Source organism: Gracilinanus agilis, chromosome 4 (genome assembly GCF_016433145.1).
Source record: "Gracilinanus agilis isolate LMUSP501 chromosome 4, AgileGrace, whole genome shotgun sequence".
Classification (NCBI taxonomy): Eukaryota; Metazoa; Chordata; class Mammalia; order Didelphimorphia; family Didelphidae; genus Gracilinanus; species Gracilinanus agilis.
The window spans coordinates 240,434,289-240,454,281 of record NC_058133.1 but is presented as its reverse complement, the minus strand read 5'-3'; the positions used below and the strand labels follow the sequence as shown (position 1 = coordinate 240,454,281).

At 35.8% G+C, this 19,993-nt stretch overlaps 1 protein-coding gene across 1 annotated transcript in view; it reads right to left on the bottom strand.

The window, feature by feature from the left end:
- Positions 1–19,993, bottom strand: part of DNAH9 (dynein axonemal heavy chain 9) — an 858,849-nt gene that overhangs the window by 77,644 nt on the left and 761,212 nt on the right. Inside the window, exons 62-63 of the mRNA XM_044675179.1 lie at positions 10,893–11,084; positions 5,305–5,496 (exon numbers count right to left, since the gene is read on the bottom strand). Of these exons, the coding sequence (XP_044531114.1) occupies positions 5,305–5,496; positions 10,893–11,084 (384 nt within the window). The remainder of the gene's footprint in view (positions 1–5,304; positions 5,497–10,892; positions 11,085–19,993) is intronic.

The following is a 19,993-nucleotide window of genomic DNA, read 5'->3' as shown; positions in this document are numbered from 1 at the left end:
CTTTAAAGCTTTCACAGTCAGAAGCTGGGGGTTGAAGTAATTATCTTGCTTATTTTTAAACCCCAGTTGGCCAGGGAAGCCAGAAAGCAGGCTGAGGTGGATGCAAAAAGGTCAGGACCTCCCCACACCCAGGCAAAAAGCCCAGTAGAAGTTAGGGGTGTTTGTAAGATAAAAGGGGCTAGAGGCTGCAAGGCATTTTGAAACTTACCAGTCACAGGCAGGTTGGCTGGAGGGTCTTCAGAGGGTCCATAAGGCAGGAAAACGCAATGGTAAATAAAGCAGCTTAAGTCTGGTGGGGCTGCCGCTTGTGGCTGAAAACAAAACCCCTGCTTGGCCAGGCAGTCAAGGGGTGGGAAAAGTGCTTGGGAGGCGTTGGGAGGCTACAGCGGTCTGAGGAACCAGCACAAGGGTGAAGCGGGTGAGGAAGGCATGTGAAAGACGCCTAGGTGGGAAAATGCACGGATTGGGGAAGAAAGAAAAATGAGAGGCAGTCGCTAAGCAAAAGCCTCAGAAAGCTCTCCCACATGGGGAGGGGGGGGGAAGGCGCAGCTGGGAACTATTTTACAGGGAGTTTGAAAATCCCTTTGTGGTCACCAACTGTAAAGATTGAAATTAATATTCAATGCCTCCAAAGTATGATATTTATAAGGATTTTTATTTAATATAATAAGCAAAGGAGTCCTACCAAATTCCTTTTATGACACAAATATGGTACTGATTCCAAAGCCAGGTAGATCAAAAACAGAGAAAGAAAACTACAGACCAATCTCCCTAATGAACATAGATGCAAAAATCTTAAATAGAATACTAGCAAAGAGACTCCAGCAAGTAAAGAAGATCATCCACCATGATCAGGTGGGATTTCCAGGAATGCAAGGTTGGTTCAACATTAGGAAAACCATCCATATAATTGACCATATCAACAATCTAAAAACAAAAATCACATGATTATCTCAATAGATGCTGAAAAAGCCTTTGACAAAATATAGCACCCATTCCTACTGAAAACACTGAAAAGTATAGGAATAGAAGGACCTTTCCTAAAAATAATAAACAGTATATATCTTAAACCATCAACTAGCATCATATGCAATGGGTATAAATTAGAAGCCTTTCCAATAAGATCAGGAGTGAAACAAGGATGTCCATTATCTCCTCTATTATTTAACATTGTACTAGAAACACTAGCATTAGCAATTAGAGAAGAAAAAGAAATTGAAGGTATCAAAATAGGCAGTGAGGAGACTAAGCTATCACTCTTTGCAGACGATATGATGGTCTACTTAAAAAATCCAAGAGAATCAACTAAGAAGCTTGTAGAAATAATCAACAACTTTACAAAGTTGAGGATACAAAATAAATGGACATAAATCATCAGCATTTCTATACATTTCCAACACATTAGAGCAGCAAGAGGTAGAAAGAGAAACACCATTTAAAATTACCCTAGACATATAAAATACTTAGGAATCTATCTACCAAAACAAACACAGCAATTATATGAAAACAACTACAAAACACTTTCCAAACAAATAAAAGTGAAGCTCAACAATTGGAAAGCCATTAATTGTTCATGGGTAGGACGAGCTAACATTATAAAAATGACCATTCTACCCAAATTAATTTACCTATTTAGTGCCATACCTATCAAATTACCAAAAAACTTCTTTACTGAATTAGAAAAAACTATAGCAAATTTCATTTGGAATAACAAAAGATCAAGAATATCAAGGGAAATAATGAAAAAAAAATGTGAAGGAAGGGGGCCTAGCAGTACCAGATATTAAACTATACTATAAAGCAGCAGTCATCAAAACAATATGGTACTGGCTAAGAGACAGAGGGGAGGATCAATGGAATAGACTTGGGGTAAGTGACATCAGCAAGACAGTGTATGATAAACCCAAAGAGCCCAACTTTTGGGACATGAATCCACTATTTGACAAAAACTGCTGGGAAATTTGGAAAACAATATGGGAGCGATTAGGTTTAGATCAATATCTCACACCCTACACCAAGATAAATTCAGAATGGGTGAATGACTTGAATATAAAGAGGGAAACTATAAATAAGTTAAGTGAACACAGTATAATATACTTGTCTGATCTCTGGGAAAGGAAAGACTTTAAAATCAAGCAAGAGTTAGAGAAAATTACAAAATGTAAATTAAATGGTTTTGATTATATTAAACTAAAAAGCTTTTGTACAAACAAAAACAATGTAGTCAAAATCAGAAGGGAAAGAAAAAATTGGGAAAAAATCTTTATAACGAAAAACTTTGACAGGAGTCAAATTACTCAAATATACAAGGAGTTAAATCAATTGTATAAAAAATCAAGCCATTCCCCAATTGATAAATGGGCAAGAGACATGAATAGGCAATTTTCAGGTAAAGAAACCAAAAGTATCAGTAAGCACATGAGAAAGTGTTCTAAATCTCTAATAATTAGAGAAATGCAAATCAAAACAACTCTGAGGTATCACCTCACACCTAGCAGATTGGCTAAAATGAAAGAAGGGGAGAGTAATGAATGCTGGAGGGGATGTGGCAAAATTGGGACATTAATGCATTGCTGGTGGAGTTGTGAACTGATCCAACCATTCTGGCTGGCAATTTGGAACTATGTTCAAAGGGCTACCAAAAAATGCCTGCCTTTTGATCCAGCCATACCATTGTTGGGTTTGTACCCCAAAGAGATCACAAATAAACAGACTTGTTTGAAAATATTTATAGCTGAGCTTTTTGTGGTGGCAAAAAACTGGAAAAGGAGGGTATGCCCTTCAATTGGGGAATGGCTGAACAAATTATGGTATATACTTGTGATGGAATACTATTGTGCTAAAAGGAATAATAAACTGGAGGAGTTCCATATGAACTGGAAATACCTCCAGGAACTGATGCAGAGTGAAAGGAGCAGAGCCAAAAGAACACTATACACAGAGACTGATATACTGTGGTACAATCAAATGTAATGGACTTCTGTACCAGCAGCAATGCAATGACCCAGGACAATTCTGAGGGACTTATGGTAAAGAGCGCTACCCATATTCAGAGGAAGAACTGCAGGAGAGGAAACATAAGAAAAACAACTGCTGGAATGCATGGGTGGGGGTGGACATGATTGAGGATGTGGACTCACAACTACCACACCAATGCAACTACCAACAATTTGGAAATAGGTCTTGATCAAGGACACATGATAAAACCAGTGGAAATGTGTGTCGGCCAAGGGTGGGGGGAATGCGGGGGGTGAAGGGGAAAGTAGGAGCATGAATCATGTAACCATGTTAAAAATGAATATTAATAAATGTTTAAAATTAAAGAAAAGAATGTTAGACAAACATTGTATAGTCTAGTTAGGGATGAAACTAATTGACTAAGTTAGAAGGTAAGGGTTTAAAAAAAATCAGTCTGAATCCCATAGTTCAGCATTTAATTATTTTTTAATTGTTTCATGGGTCACATCAACCCTGGAACTCACATCTCTTCAGTACCCTCTGCTCCTGGGTTTCTATCCTGCCTGCAATAAGAGAATGTGGAAAGTGAACAGTAGAGAGTTCCTCCCAAGTCCTTCATTTAAAGATGAGATCCAGGCCAATTGTCTCTTCATTTCCCACTCACCTACATTCCTCTGGACTTTGTCATGCCCCTCCCACTAGGCATCCTCCTCCCATTCCTGTTACTCATCCACCCCTAACTAATTGTGAGCTCCTTAAGGGCAGGGACTGTTTTTTGTCTTTGTATTCTCAATGCTAAGTACAGTCCCTGGAACATAGCAGACACTTAATTTTATTGACTGACTTGTCAGTATTAGTTTTGTCTCCTTTACATAAAACTAGATTATAAGATCCTAATGGGTCAAACCATATCTTCTATATCTTTTTTTAAAACCTTTACTTTCTGTCTTGGCATCAATACTAAGTATTGATTCTAAGGCACAAGAGTGATGAGGGCTAGGCAATTTGGGTTGTAACTTGTCCAACATTACATAACTAAGGAAGTGTCAGGTCACATTTGAACCCAGGTATTCCTGACTCTAGATCTTTTTCTCTATCCACTGAGCCACCTAGCTGCCCCTATCTCCTATATCCTCATAGCACCGTGCATGGTGTTGGGTAAGTAAGCATTCCCTAAAGATATGTTCATTGACATTAAAATACATCAGAACTCTGGACAATGTAGTAAATAACTGTGGCTTCAGTGAACCATCAGGGATTTCATGCCTTCCTCTTAGGGGACAGATGGTGAGGAGTATAGCTATGGACTGAAGCATGTTTTCTGACATTATTAATACAATGATTTCTTTTGCTTAGTTGTACTTCCTTATTCTAGGAATTCTGTTGAGGTGAGGATGTTATAGGAAAGTGACTAGAGATTTTGTAACTTTCTTTCATAGGCTGTTACCTTGTCTGAAAAATTTACTATGGAGAAATTTTTCATTGTGAAACCATTTTTGTAGTGGCCAGCAAGCATCAGAAAGGGTCTACAAAATATTGATCCATTGAAAAGTTTAAGGACAAATATTATTATTTAGGAGAAGTGGGCTAAATTCTTTACTGAGAATTCACTTCTACTAATTAGGTCTCAGTCATTTTTTATATTAAAGTAATGAAATATATTTCTTTGATATTGCATTTGGAAATGAGAAACATACATTTCAATAAGAACTGAAATCCTTGTGATAAAAATGGACCAATTTGATTTTTTGGTTATTTTTTAATTATACATTTTTTTCAATTACATTGTAGAAACAACAATTTTCTGTTTAATTAATTAATTAATTAATTAATTAAGAGCATTTTCCCATGGTTACATGATTCATGTTATTTCTCTCCTCTCCTCCCTCTCCCCTCCTGGAGCTGATGAGCAAGTGGAAATAATTTTTAACAATTGTTTCTTTTCTCTCTTCTCCTCCCCCCTCCATCCCCTTCCTAAGGCAGTAAATAGTCTGATATATACTAGTGCTTTGATGCAATACATATTTCCAAATTGTTCATGTCATGAAAGAAGACACATCCAATTTGATATTAATGATAAATATTACCTGAGTTTAGGAACTCATAAACTTTCTAAAACAGGGGAAAAGAGCTTTGAGAGTCATTCCAGCAAGTATATTCCAAAATGGCTTTAAAAGTATTGCTGGAACACCCTAAAAGTGTTATGCTTTCTAGAGAATATTAGGCTGGACGGGATCTTTAAATCTATCTAGTCTCATCTCCCACTCTTTCATTTTAAAACAGAGTAATAGACTTAGGAAGGTAACATTCACATAGCATTGCCAGGTCCAGAAATGGGAAGATTACCTGGTGATAACTGTTGTAGTCCATATTACCTGGCATTGGGAACCCTGGAGCCAGAAACATTTCTCCTTCTAACATTTCTGGCTTAATGAATTCCTCCAAGTATGTTCTACAAAGCCTCCTGTCCCAGTTATCTGTGATGTGGCCTCCATACATGATCTCACCAAAGAGGTAGCGCAAGTCATCATAGGGCACCTAAGAAGCAGAGGATGAGAATGAAATTAGACTGAATTGCAGCATAGGAATTATTGTGTAGATTAAATAGTTTGATCACTAAACAGTGTGATTTCAGATACAATGAAATGTGGGGAACATAGAGACTCTGACTTCTTCCAAATGACACCCACTTCACCAGCTATTTCTTCTTCCACTCCAATACAATTGAATGCTACTGGAGGAAGTCACAGAACCATCCTGACTCCACTACAAATGTTTGCTCTCTAATCTCAACTGGGGCTTTGATTGGACCAACTCCATGAGCTAAATTATGAGCCTATTCCTTTTCACCAAGAACAAAACTGTGAGGGAAGGATTATGTATGTGAAATATTGGGGGAAATATTTGTATGTATTTCTTGCCATGTCTTTGAAGTAAATATCCTTTTGTGAAAACTATCCAGTGTTAGCTGGTCAAATGGAACTGAGGTTGAAGTCACTAGCCCCCTAATGCAGGAGAACAAAGCTGATGGTGGCTAGATCTAGTGGCAGTAGGAACATTTTTCCTTAAATCTCTCAAGATACCCTGAAACTTTGAATGGAGATATAACCAATCTGGCCTTTAGAAAGTGGAGCCAGAGTGTTTGCTACATGCACATGTCACACAAAGAAGACCAGGAAAAAATTATATGTGAAAATGCAAAACTATTGCATAGATAATATATTTATATATATGTATACATTTAAGGTGGTCTTTGTCCCCTTGTGAACATTCATCTGTTCTCCTCTGTGCATTATAAATATTTTATTTACACTTTTTCTTTACTTTCTTCTCTTTTGCATCATTATCTGTGTTCCACAATTCCTTGCCCCCATAAGTATAGCCAAGCAAAGCATATTTTTGTTGTATTGACAATATCTGAAAATTTGTCCATAGTTCATCATCTCCCCACCAAGAATTTGAGAGCAAGCTTTTTCATCAATCTTTTGGAATCATTCATTATTGGTTGCATTGCATGATCTGAATTCTTACATATTTATTTGTTTTTAATTTAATTTAATTTTTCCCCATTTACATGTAACAATAGTTTCCAACATTTTAAAAAGAATATTGGGTCTTGAATTCTCTCCCTTCCTCTTTTCCCCCCAACTCCCACCCATGTTGAGATGGTAAGCAATCTTATATGGATTTTACATGTGCAATCATGGAAAAGATTTTCCCATATTAATCCTTTTTGTAGAAGGAAACTCAAATAAAAAATTAAGAAAGTGAAAAAAGTTTGCTTTAGTCTGGATTTAGACTCTTATTAGTCCTTTTTCTCTGGAAGCAGATGGCATTTTTTTTTATCATGAGCTCTTTGGGGATAGTTTTGGATCACTGTATTGCTGAGAAAAGCTGTTTTTTACAGTTGTTCATTGTACAGTATTCTTATCACCTTATCACTGTGTTCAATGTTCTCCTGATTCTGCTTATTTCATTCTGCTTCGACTTTCCAGTATTTTTTAGCTCCTCCTGCTTATCATTTCTTATAGAACAATAGTGTTCTATTACCATCATATACTATAACTTACTCAGCCATTCCCCAATTGATGGGTATCCCCTTACTTTTCAATTCTTTGCATGCCCTCTCAAAGATCTGCTTCAAATATTTTTGTAAATATAGGTCCTTCCCCTTTTTGTTTTTTTTTATCTCTTTGGGATACATATCTAGTAATTGTATTTCTGTGTCAAAGGGTATGTACTATTGGGCACAGATTTACATTGCTCTCCAGAATGGTTGAATCAGTTCACAACTCCCCCAACAGGGCATCAATGTGTTAGCTTTTCCATATTCCCTCCAAGTTCTGTCATTTTCCTTTTCTGTCATAATAGCCAATCTGATAGGTGTTTTAATTTATGTTCTCTAATAGTGATTTTGAGTATTTCTTTGCATGACTAATAGAGAGCTTTAATTAGTTTGTCTGAGAACTGCTTGTTCATATCCTTTGACCATTTATCAATTGGGGAAATGATATATTATATGTTTAACTAATTTTTAATGTAGTTGAGAAATGAGGCCTTTTTTATGGAAACTTGTGAAAATTTTTGCAACATTATGATTACTGTGTAGTACTCTCCATCTTATTACCCCTGTTTAGGTTCTGACCTCCTCCTCCATCATTTTTCCCTCTTTTCTATCAGTTCCACCCTGCTTCTGTTGTCCTCTTCCCCTCCTACTAACTTTAGGGTAAGATAGCTTTCTCTATATCCAATTTATTGTGTATGTTCATCCCTCATTAAACCAAAATTCTGATGAAAGTAAGGTTCACATGATCCTCCCGTATCACACATCTCTTTCCCCAGATTTTTCTCTACTACTCTGATTTGAAAAATCCTTTCTGAGTTTTTCCATTAATTTTTTTTGGCCTTGAGAGCAATTACTATTTTTCTTGGAGGCTTTGGATGCAGCAGTGATGATTTTGTTGTCTTCTTCTGAGTTTGTGTTTTGGTCTTCTCTGTCACCAAAATAACTTTCTATGTTGAGTTTCTTTTTCTGTTGTGTGCTCATTTTCCAGCTTTTTAATTTTATTTTATTTTAAAAACTGTTAAAGTTGGGCTCCATACCTATGGTGAAAGGAGCACTGTTCCAAATGACAGGTTCTTTGTGCAGTTGCCTTCAGAGTATAAAAGGGAATTCTTGGTTCTCTTTGAGTTCACACTTGTGAAAATGGAATCCTTTGTTCTCTTTGCCTAGTTGGAGTTAACACTTTGGTTGGCAATAACTTTTACTCAACACAAGCTTGAACTAGGTGGGAGAAGCTCGAAAACCACTTAGTGAGTTCACACCTTACTTGATGCAAGGTTGAGAAGAAGAGTCCCCACACTCAGAAAGGTGTGAATACAAAGGTGACAACTCAGACAGTTTGGAAACTGATTGGCCCCCATGAAAAGGGGCAGGGACAGGAAACCATCATAAAAGCAGGTGAAGAGAGTTGAGGAGAACATGAATTCTAAGAATAAAGTCACTCTAAGAAGGAAGTCAGCTTCAAGAAGAAGGTCAGCTCAAAGAAGAAAGTTGGCCTCAGGAATCACCTTCAGCTCCAGTCAGTGTCTTGGGTGAGTGGATAGATGGTTTTCCCTTCCTGTCTTCTGGAGATAGTTTAATTCTGACTGAAGGTTAACAAGTCCTTAACTGGAACAATATTTAATTAGATAATGCCTTTTCTACCCTTTTGTTTTTTCTACTAATGTTTTTTCTACCCTACCTCTCTACTTTCACTCTTTCCACCTCTTTTATAAATAAAAGATTTATAATTTTCATATATTTATCCAAGCCATTAATTTTCACACTTTACAAGAATAAAGTATATTTTACTTTATCTTTATCTCTGGGTATCTATCTATTTTCAGTTCTTCCAAGGTGATATGATGTAAGGAGAGATGTGTTTAATACTCTCCAGGCCTGTGCTCTGGTCTATAAGTATTCCCAAGCACTCTTTTTTCTTTTGGAACTATGGCCAGTGTCCCCCTTCTCTCCTGTTGCTGCAAATGTAGGTATCTGCTAGTGCTCCTCACCACTATGAGCCTTGGTTCTGTGTATGGTCAATGAGACAAAAGTCTTGCACCTAGAGCCAGGAAAGGGATCTTTGTAATCTCCTTCTGAGCAATTGTCCAATCCCCCCTTATCTTTTGTGGTTGAGAATTCCAGAAGCCTTTGCTACAGCTTCAGCTATACCCAAGGTCTATCGCTGTGGCAAGCCCCACACCATCTCCATCTCATTGCATTAGATCTGTGTGTTGGCTTTCTAGGTTGTTTTGTGCTGGAAAATTACTTCACCTTGTCTTTTTGTGGGTTCTGTTGTTCCAGAATTTGTTGTAAGTCATCATATGATAGTTGTTTTGGAGGGTAATTTGGTGGAGATCAGATAAGGATCTGTCCATTCTCTGCCCTCTTGGCTCCATCCTTCATTACATATTTCAATGTTGTCTTCCTTTACAAAATTATGGCATTGAAAAATACTTTTTTTCGTTCTGTTCATTTCATTTTTTATTGGGTCATACAGTTCTTCTAAGGTTTCTCTGAAATTTTCCTTTTTTGTCATTTTTATGATGAAATAATATTACATTAATAAGTAATGTTAATTAATTAATTTGTTGTTAATATTTTGTTCAGCCATCATTCAATTTATGAACAGTCACTTTGTTTCTTGTTCTTCACTACAATAAAAATTTATTATAAATATTGTTCATACACATTGATCTTTTCATTTTTTCTTTAATCTCCTTGGAGGCACAGTAGTGTTATTTCTGGTCTGTGAAGCTTTTAGTGATTTTTTGAATAAAGTGTCATGCAAGTTGATTTCCACAATGATTCAATCACTTTACAACCTGAAATTACTATGTCTATATTCTCATATTTCCTCTAACAATTTTCCTCTTCCTTACAAATTTTTATTCATCTAATGGACATTTTGTTTATGCAAAATATTTTCCATTTTATGCAATAAAATTATCTATTTTAATATCCTACAATTACCTCTTTCCTTTGTTTGGTCAAGAACTTGTCCCTTATTCATAGTTGTAAAAAGATCTTTTTAGTTTTCATTTAATTTGTCTATATGTATTTTTTTTGGATAAAATTTCTTTTTTGCCTCTTTCTGCTGGGTTTTGTTGGTAATACATATTGATGTAATGCTTTTTGTATTTTTATTTTATATCCTACTATCTTGTTAAAATTATGGTTTCTATTAATTTTAGTTCACTATCTAAGGTTCTCTATTTAAATCATAGAGCTGTGATCTTTCTTGAAAATGATGCCTTGTTGAAACATTTAAATGTATCTTTGTATTGTTCATTACCAGCTCAATAAATGATATAGCCAATCTATAGCCAATAGATAGGAATGAAATTTTAAGCATTAGAGATTTATCTAGCTTATTTGTAAGCTAGGCTGGGGGCTCAGAGCTAATTGATTAATTATTGAAAATGATTATACATTTCTATTTATTTGTGAAGAAACACCAGAACACAGCTTTTGCCTAAGAACCTAGGTAGAGAATTAGAAAAGGAATGAATCAGTAGCAGATAGAAAAGTGTGATGGTTGGTATGTTGATCCTGAAGAGCACCTGAGAGGTGCTGTTTAGCACTTTGTGCCATTATGGTAGCTTTATAATCTGTGCGATCACTACATATAGTTTAGTATGAATCCTGTTATATATGGATTGGTTTTTACCTAATGCATACACCTTGTACTCACATCAGAGTCATTGTCCCTAACCCTAAATATCTCTCTTTAGGAAATTTTGGAAAGCTCTTCATTGGGACTAATTCTTTTCTTCAATCAAAGAATGGCACTATTGCCATTTTTGAGTTGAAATTATAGAAGGTTCAGATGCCTGTCTATAGTTCTTTTCATCCTGGTGTAAACATCTAGGATCTCATTTATTATCCTTACCTTGGCATTGGCCTCAAGGAAGTTATAGAGCACATTCACAGAGATGGTAAGGTCTCCTGTGTTAAAGGGGTAAGTGTGATTCCAGCCTTGAGGTCCAAATTTGTGCCTTTCTGCTACCACAGCATGGAAGTAACAAAGTGCAAATAAAATACTCTTAAACTCTGTTTCTCGGGTACACATTTCCAGAGTATTCTGAAAGAAATATAATTGCTTCAGATTTTAAAGAACAAGACTTCAAATTAGGCAGCCTAATGTAATGGGAAGATTCTAGAGGGATTTGGAGTCTGAGGACTTAAATTTGAATCTCAGATGACATTTGATAAAGATAAACTTAAATTCTAGTTAAGTCCCAGTGGGATAAATAAAAGAGACAAAATACATATAGAAAGAGACTAAATATGACAACACTGTCTCAAGCTAACATACAGGTTTAATGAAATTCCGATTAAAATGTCCCAGGACTATTTCAGAGAATTTGACAATTTGATAGTGAAATGTATCTTGATGAAAAAAGGCAAGAATAAAAAATAATGTGTTCTTTAAAAGTGTTAATGATTTATTCTGTCAGATTTTAAAACATTTAACAAAGTGATAATTACCAAAATGACATAAGATTATCCTTTTATTGGATAGAGTATGGAATTTTGCATAGACTGATACTATCATTGTGTCGATTCTGATTGGTTCTTTTTCTTTTTTATAAGGGAAGGCTTGCTCAGAGGGATAGAGAATAAGTTGAGGAGAAAAATGAGGAAAAACTAACTTGGATCAATATCTTATAACATGTGGCTATGCACTACAAATGTGTTAAAACTTTAAAGATAAAGAGTACATCCTTTAAAAAAAAGAAAATGGCATAGGATATTTATCTCATTTGTGGAAGAGTGATAAACATATCTAGAGAAGGAATGAAGGAAATAATCAAAGATAACATATTGTACTATATAATTATTAAACAGACTTTTGCATAACGAATTTTACTAAAATAAATATCAAAAGAAAATTAAAAGATAACTGATAAAAATTTACTATCCAAACTAATTAAAAAATGAGCATAAGCATATAACATCTAGATTCTACTCTCTAAGTAGTTGTGAGATTAATAACCAATTTACATGTTCAGAAATACAAATAGAGCAATTTAACATTTTTATCATTTGACTTGAATGACAAAGATTTGTAGCTGACACAAAGCTAGCAGGTATATAACTGTAAAACCGCTTACCTTTTGCCTTAGAACCAATAACTATGTATTGGTTCCAAGGCAGAAGAGTGGTAAGGGCTAGGCAATGGGGGTTAAGTGACTTACCCAGGGTCACACAGATAAGAAGTGTCTGAGGTCAGATTTGAACCTAGGACCTCTCATCTCTAGGCCTGGTTCTCAACCCACTAAGCTACCCAGCTTCCCCTCTGCCCCATAGCTAACATATTAGATGACACAGTTAGTATCTCCATGATAGCCTAGAACATTGGGCCAAATCTAATAAAATAAAAATTTTTTAAAATTTAAATTAAAACAAATACTATTGTGTTAAATAATTGATTTCATAACATTAGAAAAGGTATAGCTAGATTGAAGTTCATTAAAAAAAAACCCTGGAATTTTTAGTGGTCTACAAGTTTGATATGAGGCAACAATGTAATATGTTAGACTCCCACCAAAACTGATTCTGGACTATATTAAGAAGTGTTGTATTCATCTATTCTGAATTTGTTACACATACATCTATCTAGTAGTTGACATACTCCTTGAGGACAAGAACTATTTTTAGTTTTCTTTGTGCATTCACTGCTTAGTAGAGATTTTGGCACATAGTTTTTTGTTTTTTTTTTAAACCCTTAACTTTTGTGTATTGACTTATAGGTGGAAGAGTGGTAAGGGTAGGCAATGGGGGTCAAGTGACTTGCCCAGGGTCACACAGCTGGGAAGTGTCTGAGCCCGGATTTGAACCTAGGACCTCCAGTCTCTAGGCCTGGCTCTCAATCCACTGAGCTACCCAGCTGCCCCTTGGCACATAGTTTTTTAAAAAAATAAATGCTTATTGGCGATTTACTCTTGCGAAGTATTAGTCCCTTTGTACTCTATCCCAATGAGACAACATCTTGAATATTCTGCTGAATTCTGGATATTAAATTTTACTAAGAACATTGATAAGATAAGGAAACCTTAAGAAGAAGGTGACTAGGATATTGAAAAAGCTTCCTATGTATTGCTTCATTTGGTTATCTCATCATCTTTCATGAATTTAATTACCATCTCTATGCTAATGATTTTCAGATTTATCTATCCTGCCCTAATCTCTCTGCTCCCCAATTTCACATCTCTAACTCCATTTCAGATATCTAAAACTGGATATTCAGAAGACATCTAAAGATGTTCAGTAAATATCTTCAATACAATTCAGTAGGACCTTGTTTTATGTTGATTTAGGGTTACAAGCCCCTTTGTATAAGTTGGAAATCACACATATGTGAACCCCTTTATTTTATAAGTATTTCTTATATGAACATACCTAGGTACTTTATGACTTCTTTTAGTCTTATCAGAGCTACCAGTATCACTACTCTTGTACTTTGGGGACATTATTAATAACTAAGGGTTAATGAAAGAAAGAAAAACATTGCTCTGATGAGGACACGACATGTTGCAAATGAAAACTCTGGACAACAAGTGATATGGGGGTTTAGTGGAGAGTGCTAGTCCTGGCATTAGGAGGACATTGGTTCAAATTTAGTCTCATACAGCTTCCTAGCTATGTGGTCCTAGGAAAGGTCACTTTATCCTGTTTGCCTAGCCCTTGCCTTTTGTCTTGGAGTTATTACTATGAGAAAAAGTAAGAGTTAAAAAAAAGACTCGTGGGAGCTAATGTTTGAGTCAAAACAATGTAATGACACACAAATGCTTCTTAGATTGAGAATAAGCACGATTGGGTGAATTATATGTAATTAAAATTTTTATTTTACTTTTCTCTGCCATACTGCCATTAACCAATAAGAAGCAGTTTCCTCAGCAGGATGGGACCGGCTGCCTGATATCTTAAAGGAGCCTTGTGGCTAGCAGTGAGGTTTCACTGGGCACTCAGTTCTCAGGGTTTGGATCCTTGTTCTTTCATAAACAAGCTTCAGGCCCAACTGAGGTTGCTCACTACATCCTAAGAACCAACATTATCCTCCTACTAGCCTGATACCAGCTCAAGGCCCTTGTTAACCTGCTCATCATTACAGTATGAGGTTGCATAAAATGAGGTTCTGTTGTATGTCCAGAGTAGAACTCTTTCTTTCTCTCCAAACCTTACTCCATTTTTATAATATTGTGTATAAATAAAATAAAATTGCTCATGCAGCTGAAAGTTCAAAATGCAGTTCAAAAAGTGATATGGGTTATAGAAAAGAGAATGAAAAAGTAAACAAAATGATGTTCTAAGAAAGAGGAAAAAAACAGTGATTAATATAAGAGGGAATCAACCAAGAAAATATTAATTCATAGGAAGCTGAATAATAAATAGAAAGTAAGACTAAACTTCATCGGAATAAAAAAAACCTCCATTAGTGAGGCAAGAGTCAGGAGAGTTCATATACTTGTTCTGTGTCTTTAGGCAAATCATTTAATTTTCATTTGCCTTGGTTTCTTCATCTTAGAGTTGCTATAACAATAGTGCTATAGGGGATTCTGGGTTAAGATGGCTGCAGAGTAGAAGCAGTGTGCTTAACCTCTCCTAACCCACATATACATGACTCCTTAAGAGAACACAAAAACCAAATCTAGATGAATGGAGGGATCCCACAACAGGGTGCAGCATTGAAGGTATGTGGGATTTGGGCATTTCCATGCTATAAGGGGGTGAATTAGCTCTCATTAAAATACAAGCTGAGCAACTCCTCCCCCCCCCATACCACCTACAGTGTGAAAGCCAGTGCACAAGAGTTAGAGCAAGTTTGGGCCATTCATTAAGTTCATGGCAGTCACCTGGGATCACCAGGGCCTGCTCCTGAAAGCAGCAAGACTGAAGACCCTAAGAAGCTAAAGGATGAAGACTTTGAACGCAGACCTTGAGTGCAGGCACAGACCTTGGGTGGGGACCCAGTGTGGAGGGGTGCATGACTGTAAAAGCAGCTCTCTGAGACTGTTAAAGGAGCCTTGGGCAGAGGAGCAAACAAGGGGACCACCAGGAAGCTTCACCCTGAGAACAGCTAGACTTAAGACCCAAGGAGCCTAAAGAGCTCAGACCATGGGCTTGAGGATAAATCTGAGAGGGGCAGCACTGAGCTGTGACTCAGGCAAAAACTGCTCTACAGCTCGATAGACAGAGAGCCTATCTGCCTCACCCAGACTTCTGACTAAGAAAAACAGCATAATAATAATGGCAAGCCATGCACAAGAACCTCCAAAGAGAAAGATCAAGAAGAATGCTTTAACACTTGATAACTTTTACACAGAAAAAATCCAGACAACAGAGCAAACAGCAGAGGAGAACAAACAAGTAATCACATCCAAAACTTCCCAAAAAAATGAAAATTGGTCACAAGCTCTTGAAGAGTTCAAATCTGAGATCATGAGAAATATGGAAGAGATTTGGTAAGAAAAGTGGGAAATAGCTAAAAAGGAAATTAACAGGTTAAAAACCAGAAACTTCCTTTTGGAGAAAGATGCCCCAAAATTAAATGAAATGATAAGCAAATTGGAGGAAACCATGAAAAATAGGATAGACCAAATAGAAAGGGAAAATCAAAAGTTCGTAGCAGAAAATCAGTCTACAAGGCCAGAATTGGGCAAGTAGACGCCAATGATCTCTCAAGACAGCAAGAACAAATAAGATAATCAAAAGACTGATAAAATAGAAGGAAATATGAAATATCTCACTGAGAAAATGATATATCAAGAAAACAGATCTAGAAGAGACCTGAGAATCATTGGTCTTCATGAAAAAGCAGAAATTAATAGAAATTTGGACACCATACTACAAGAAATTATCCAAGTAAACTGTCCTGATGTTCTTCAACAAGAGGGCAATATGGACATTGAAAGGATCCACAGATCATCCTCTACCCTAAAACCTCAAAAGACAACCCCCAGGAACATAATAGCCAAATTAAAGAGCTTCCAAGTGAAAGAAAACATTTTAGAAGAAGCCAGAAAGAGACAATTCAGATATCAAGGAACACCAATCAAAATCACCCAGGATTTGGCAGCCTCCACACTACAAGACCGCAAGGCTTGGAATATGATACTCAGAAAAGCAAGAGAACTGGGTCTACGTACAAGGATCCTCTACCCATCAAAACTGACTATATATTTCCAGGGGAAAGTATGGGCATTCCACAAGATAGAAGATTTCCAAGTATTTGCACAGAAAAGACCAGGACTAAATGGAAAGTTCGATATTCAACCACAAAAACAAAGAGAAACATGGAAAGGTAAATAAGAAACAGAGGGGAAAGAAAGAAACTCTTATTTTTAAATTTGCTTCTTTAAGGGCTTAAATAAAATCAAATTATTTTTATTCCTATATGTAGAAATGCAATGTGTAATTTTCAAAAACTGTATTCACTATTATAGTAATTAGAAGAATTATTTATAGGGAGGGGATGAAGTACTAAAAGGTCTAAGATGATACGGGGTTGGGGAGAAGAGGGGCAGTGAATATTAGATGGCACCAAGAGAAACTTGAATGAATAAGAAAAATAAGATATTCTAAACTACACAAAGAGGACATGGGAAGGGGAAGGGATGAATAATATTATAAGAAGGAAAGGAAGAGAGCATTAAGAGGTAATATTTAAACCTTACTCTCAGTGGAATTAACCCTGAGAGGGAAGAGTAGCTATAGTCAGAAGGGATAAACCAAGGGGAGCAGGGGAGTGGGGAGGACAAGGAGGAGGAAATTCATTAGGCCTTAAAAATAAAAAGAGGGGAATAGTAAGGGAGGGGTTGGAAAGGGAAGTAAACAAAGGGAGGGGACAAGAGGGACTGGTTTCAAGCAAACCATTGGGTTAAAAGGAAATAGCGCAAGAAGAAGGGGTAGAACAAGGAAAGGATACCAAAATGTTGGGCAATACATGACTGATAATTATAACTCTGAATATGAATGGGATGAACTGGCCCATAAAATGGAAGCAAATTGCAGAGTGGATTAGAAACCGAAATCCTACCATATGTTGCCTACAAGAGACACATATGAGACAGATGGACACACACAGGTTTAAAGTCAATGGCTGGAACAAAATCTTTTGGGCTTCAACAGAGAATAAGAAGGCAGGAGTGTTGATCATGATTTCTGACAAAGCCAAAGTGAAAATAGATCTGATTAAAAGAGATAGGGAAGGTAATTACATCCTGATAAAAGGTAGTATAGACAAAGAGGAAATAACAATACTCAATGTGTATGCATCAAATGGTATAGCATCCAAATTCCTTAAGGAAAAACTGGCAGAGCTCAAGAAGGAAATAGATAGTGAAACTATACTAGTGGGAGATCTAAATATTCCTCTTTCAGATCTAGATAAATCAAACCAAAAAATAAATAAGAAAGAGATAAGAGAGGTGAATGAAATCCTAGAAAATTAGTTAATAGATCTGTGGAGAAAAATAAATAGGGACAAAAAGGAATACACCTTCTTTTCAGCTGCACATGGCACATTCACAAAGATTGACTATGTTATAGGGCATAGAATCATTGCAAACAAATGCAAAAGAGCAGAAATAATAAATGTAACCTTCTCAGATCATAATGCAATATAAATAATAATTAGTAAGGGTACCTGAACAGGTAAATCAAAAAATAATTGGAAATTAAATAATATGATTCTCCGAAACCAATTTGTCAAAGAAGGAATCATAGAAACAATCAATAATTTCATTGAAGAAAATGACAATGATGAGACATCCTACCAAGCTCTGTGAGATTCGGCCAAGGCAGTACTCAGGGTGAAATTCATATCCTTGAGTGCATATATTAACAAATTAAGGAGGGCAGAGATTAATGAATTGGGCATGCAACTCAAAAAATGAGAAAGCAAGCAAATTAAAAATCCCCAGATGAAAACTAAATTAGAAATACTAAAAATCTAGGGAGAAATTAATAAAATCGAAAGTAAAAAACTATTGAATTAATAAATAAGACTAGAAGCTGGTACTTTGAAAAAACAGATAAAATAGACAAAGTACTGGTCAATCTAATAAAAAAAAGGAAAGAAGAAAACTAAATTGATAGTATCAAAGATGAAAAGGGAGACCTCACCTGTAATGAAGGGGAAATTAAGGTAATCATTAAAAACTATTTTGCCCAATTATATGGCAATAAATATAACAATCTAGGAGATATGGACGAATATTTACAAAAATATAAACTGCCTAGATTAACAGCAGAAGAAATAGAATACCTAAATAATCCCATATCAAAAAGGGAAATTGAACAAGCCATCAAAGAACTCCCTAAGAAAAAATTGCCAGGGCCTGATGGATTCACAAGTGAATTCTATCAGACATTCAAAGAGCAACTAATCCCAATACTATACAAATTATTTGATATGATAAGCAAAGAAGGAGTCCTACCAAATTCCTTTTATAACACAAATATGGTACTGATTCCAAAGCCAGGGAGATCAAAAACAGAGAAAGAAAACTACAGACCAATCTCCCTAACGAACATAGATGCAAAAATCTTAAATAGAATACTAGCAAAGAGACTCCAGCAAGTAATTAAGAAGATCATCCACCATGATCAGGTAGGATTTATACCAGGAATGCAAGGTTGGTTCAACATTAGGAAAACCATCCATATAATTGACCATATCAACAGTCTAACAATCAAAAATAACATGATCATCTCAATAGATGCTGAAAAAGCCTTTGACAAAATACAGCATCCATTCCTATTGAAAACACTGAAAAGTATAGGAATAGAAGGACCTTTCCTAAAAATAATAAACAGTATATACCTAAAACCATCAAAAAACATCATATGCAATGGGGATAAATTAGAAGCCTTCCCAATAAGATCAGGAGTAAAACAAGGATGCCCATTATCACCTCTATTATTCAACATAGTACTAGAAACACTAGCAGTTGCAATTAGAGAAGAAAAAGAAATTGAAGGTATCAAAATAGGCAATGAGGAGACTAAGCTATCACTCTTTGCAGATGATATGATGGTCTACTTAAAAAATCCAAGAGAATCAACTAAGAGGCTGGTAGAAATAATCAACAACTTTAGCAAAGTTGCAGGATACAAAATAAATGAACATAAATCATCAGCATTTCTATACATTTCCAACACACTAGAGCAGCAAGAAGTAGAAAGAGAAACACCATTTAAAATCACCCTAGACAATATAAAATACTTAGGAATCTATCTACCAAAACAAACACAGCAATTATATGAAAACAACTACAAAACACTTTCCAAACAAATAAAACTGGATCTAAACAACTGGAAAGCCATTGATTGCTCATGGGTAGGATGACCTAACATAATAAAAATGACAATTCTACCCAAATTAATTTACCTATTTAAAACCAAGCAGGAGTTAGAGAAAATTACAAAATGTAAATTAAATGGTTTTGATTATATTAAACTAAAAAGTTTTTGAACAAACAAAAACAAAGTAGTCAAAATCAGAAGGGAAACAACAAATTGGGAAAAAATCTTTATAATGAAAAACTGACAGGGTTCTAATTACTCAAATATACAAGGAGTTAAAGTAATTGTATAAAAAATCAAGCCATTCCCCAATTGATAAATGGGCAAGAGACATGAATAGGCAATTTTCAGGTAAAGAAATCAAAAGTATCAATAAGCACATGAGAAAGTGTTCCAAATCTCTAATAATTAGAGAAATGCAAATCAAAACAACTCTGAGGTATCACCTCACACCTAGCAGACTGGCTAAAATGAAAGAAGGGGAGAGTAATGAATGTTGGAGGGGATGTGGCAAAATTGGGACATTAATGCATTGCTGGTAGAGCTGTGAACTGATCCAGCCATTCTGGCTGGCAATTTGGAATCATGCTCAAAGGGCTATAAAAGAATGCCTGCCCTTTGATCCAGCCATACCATTGCTGGGTTTGTACCCCAAAGAGATCATAGATAAACAGACTTGTA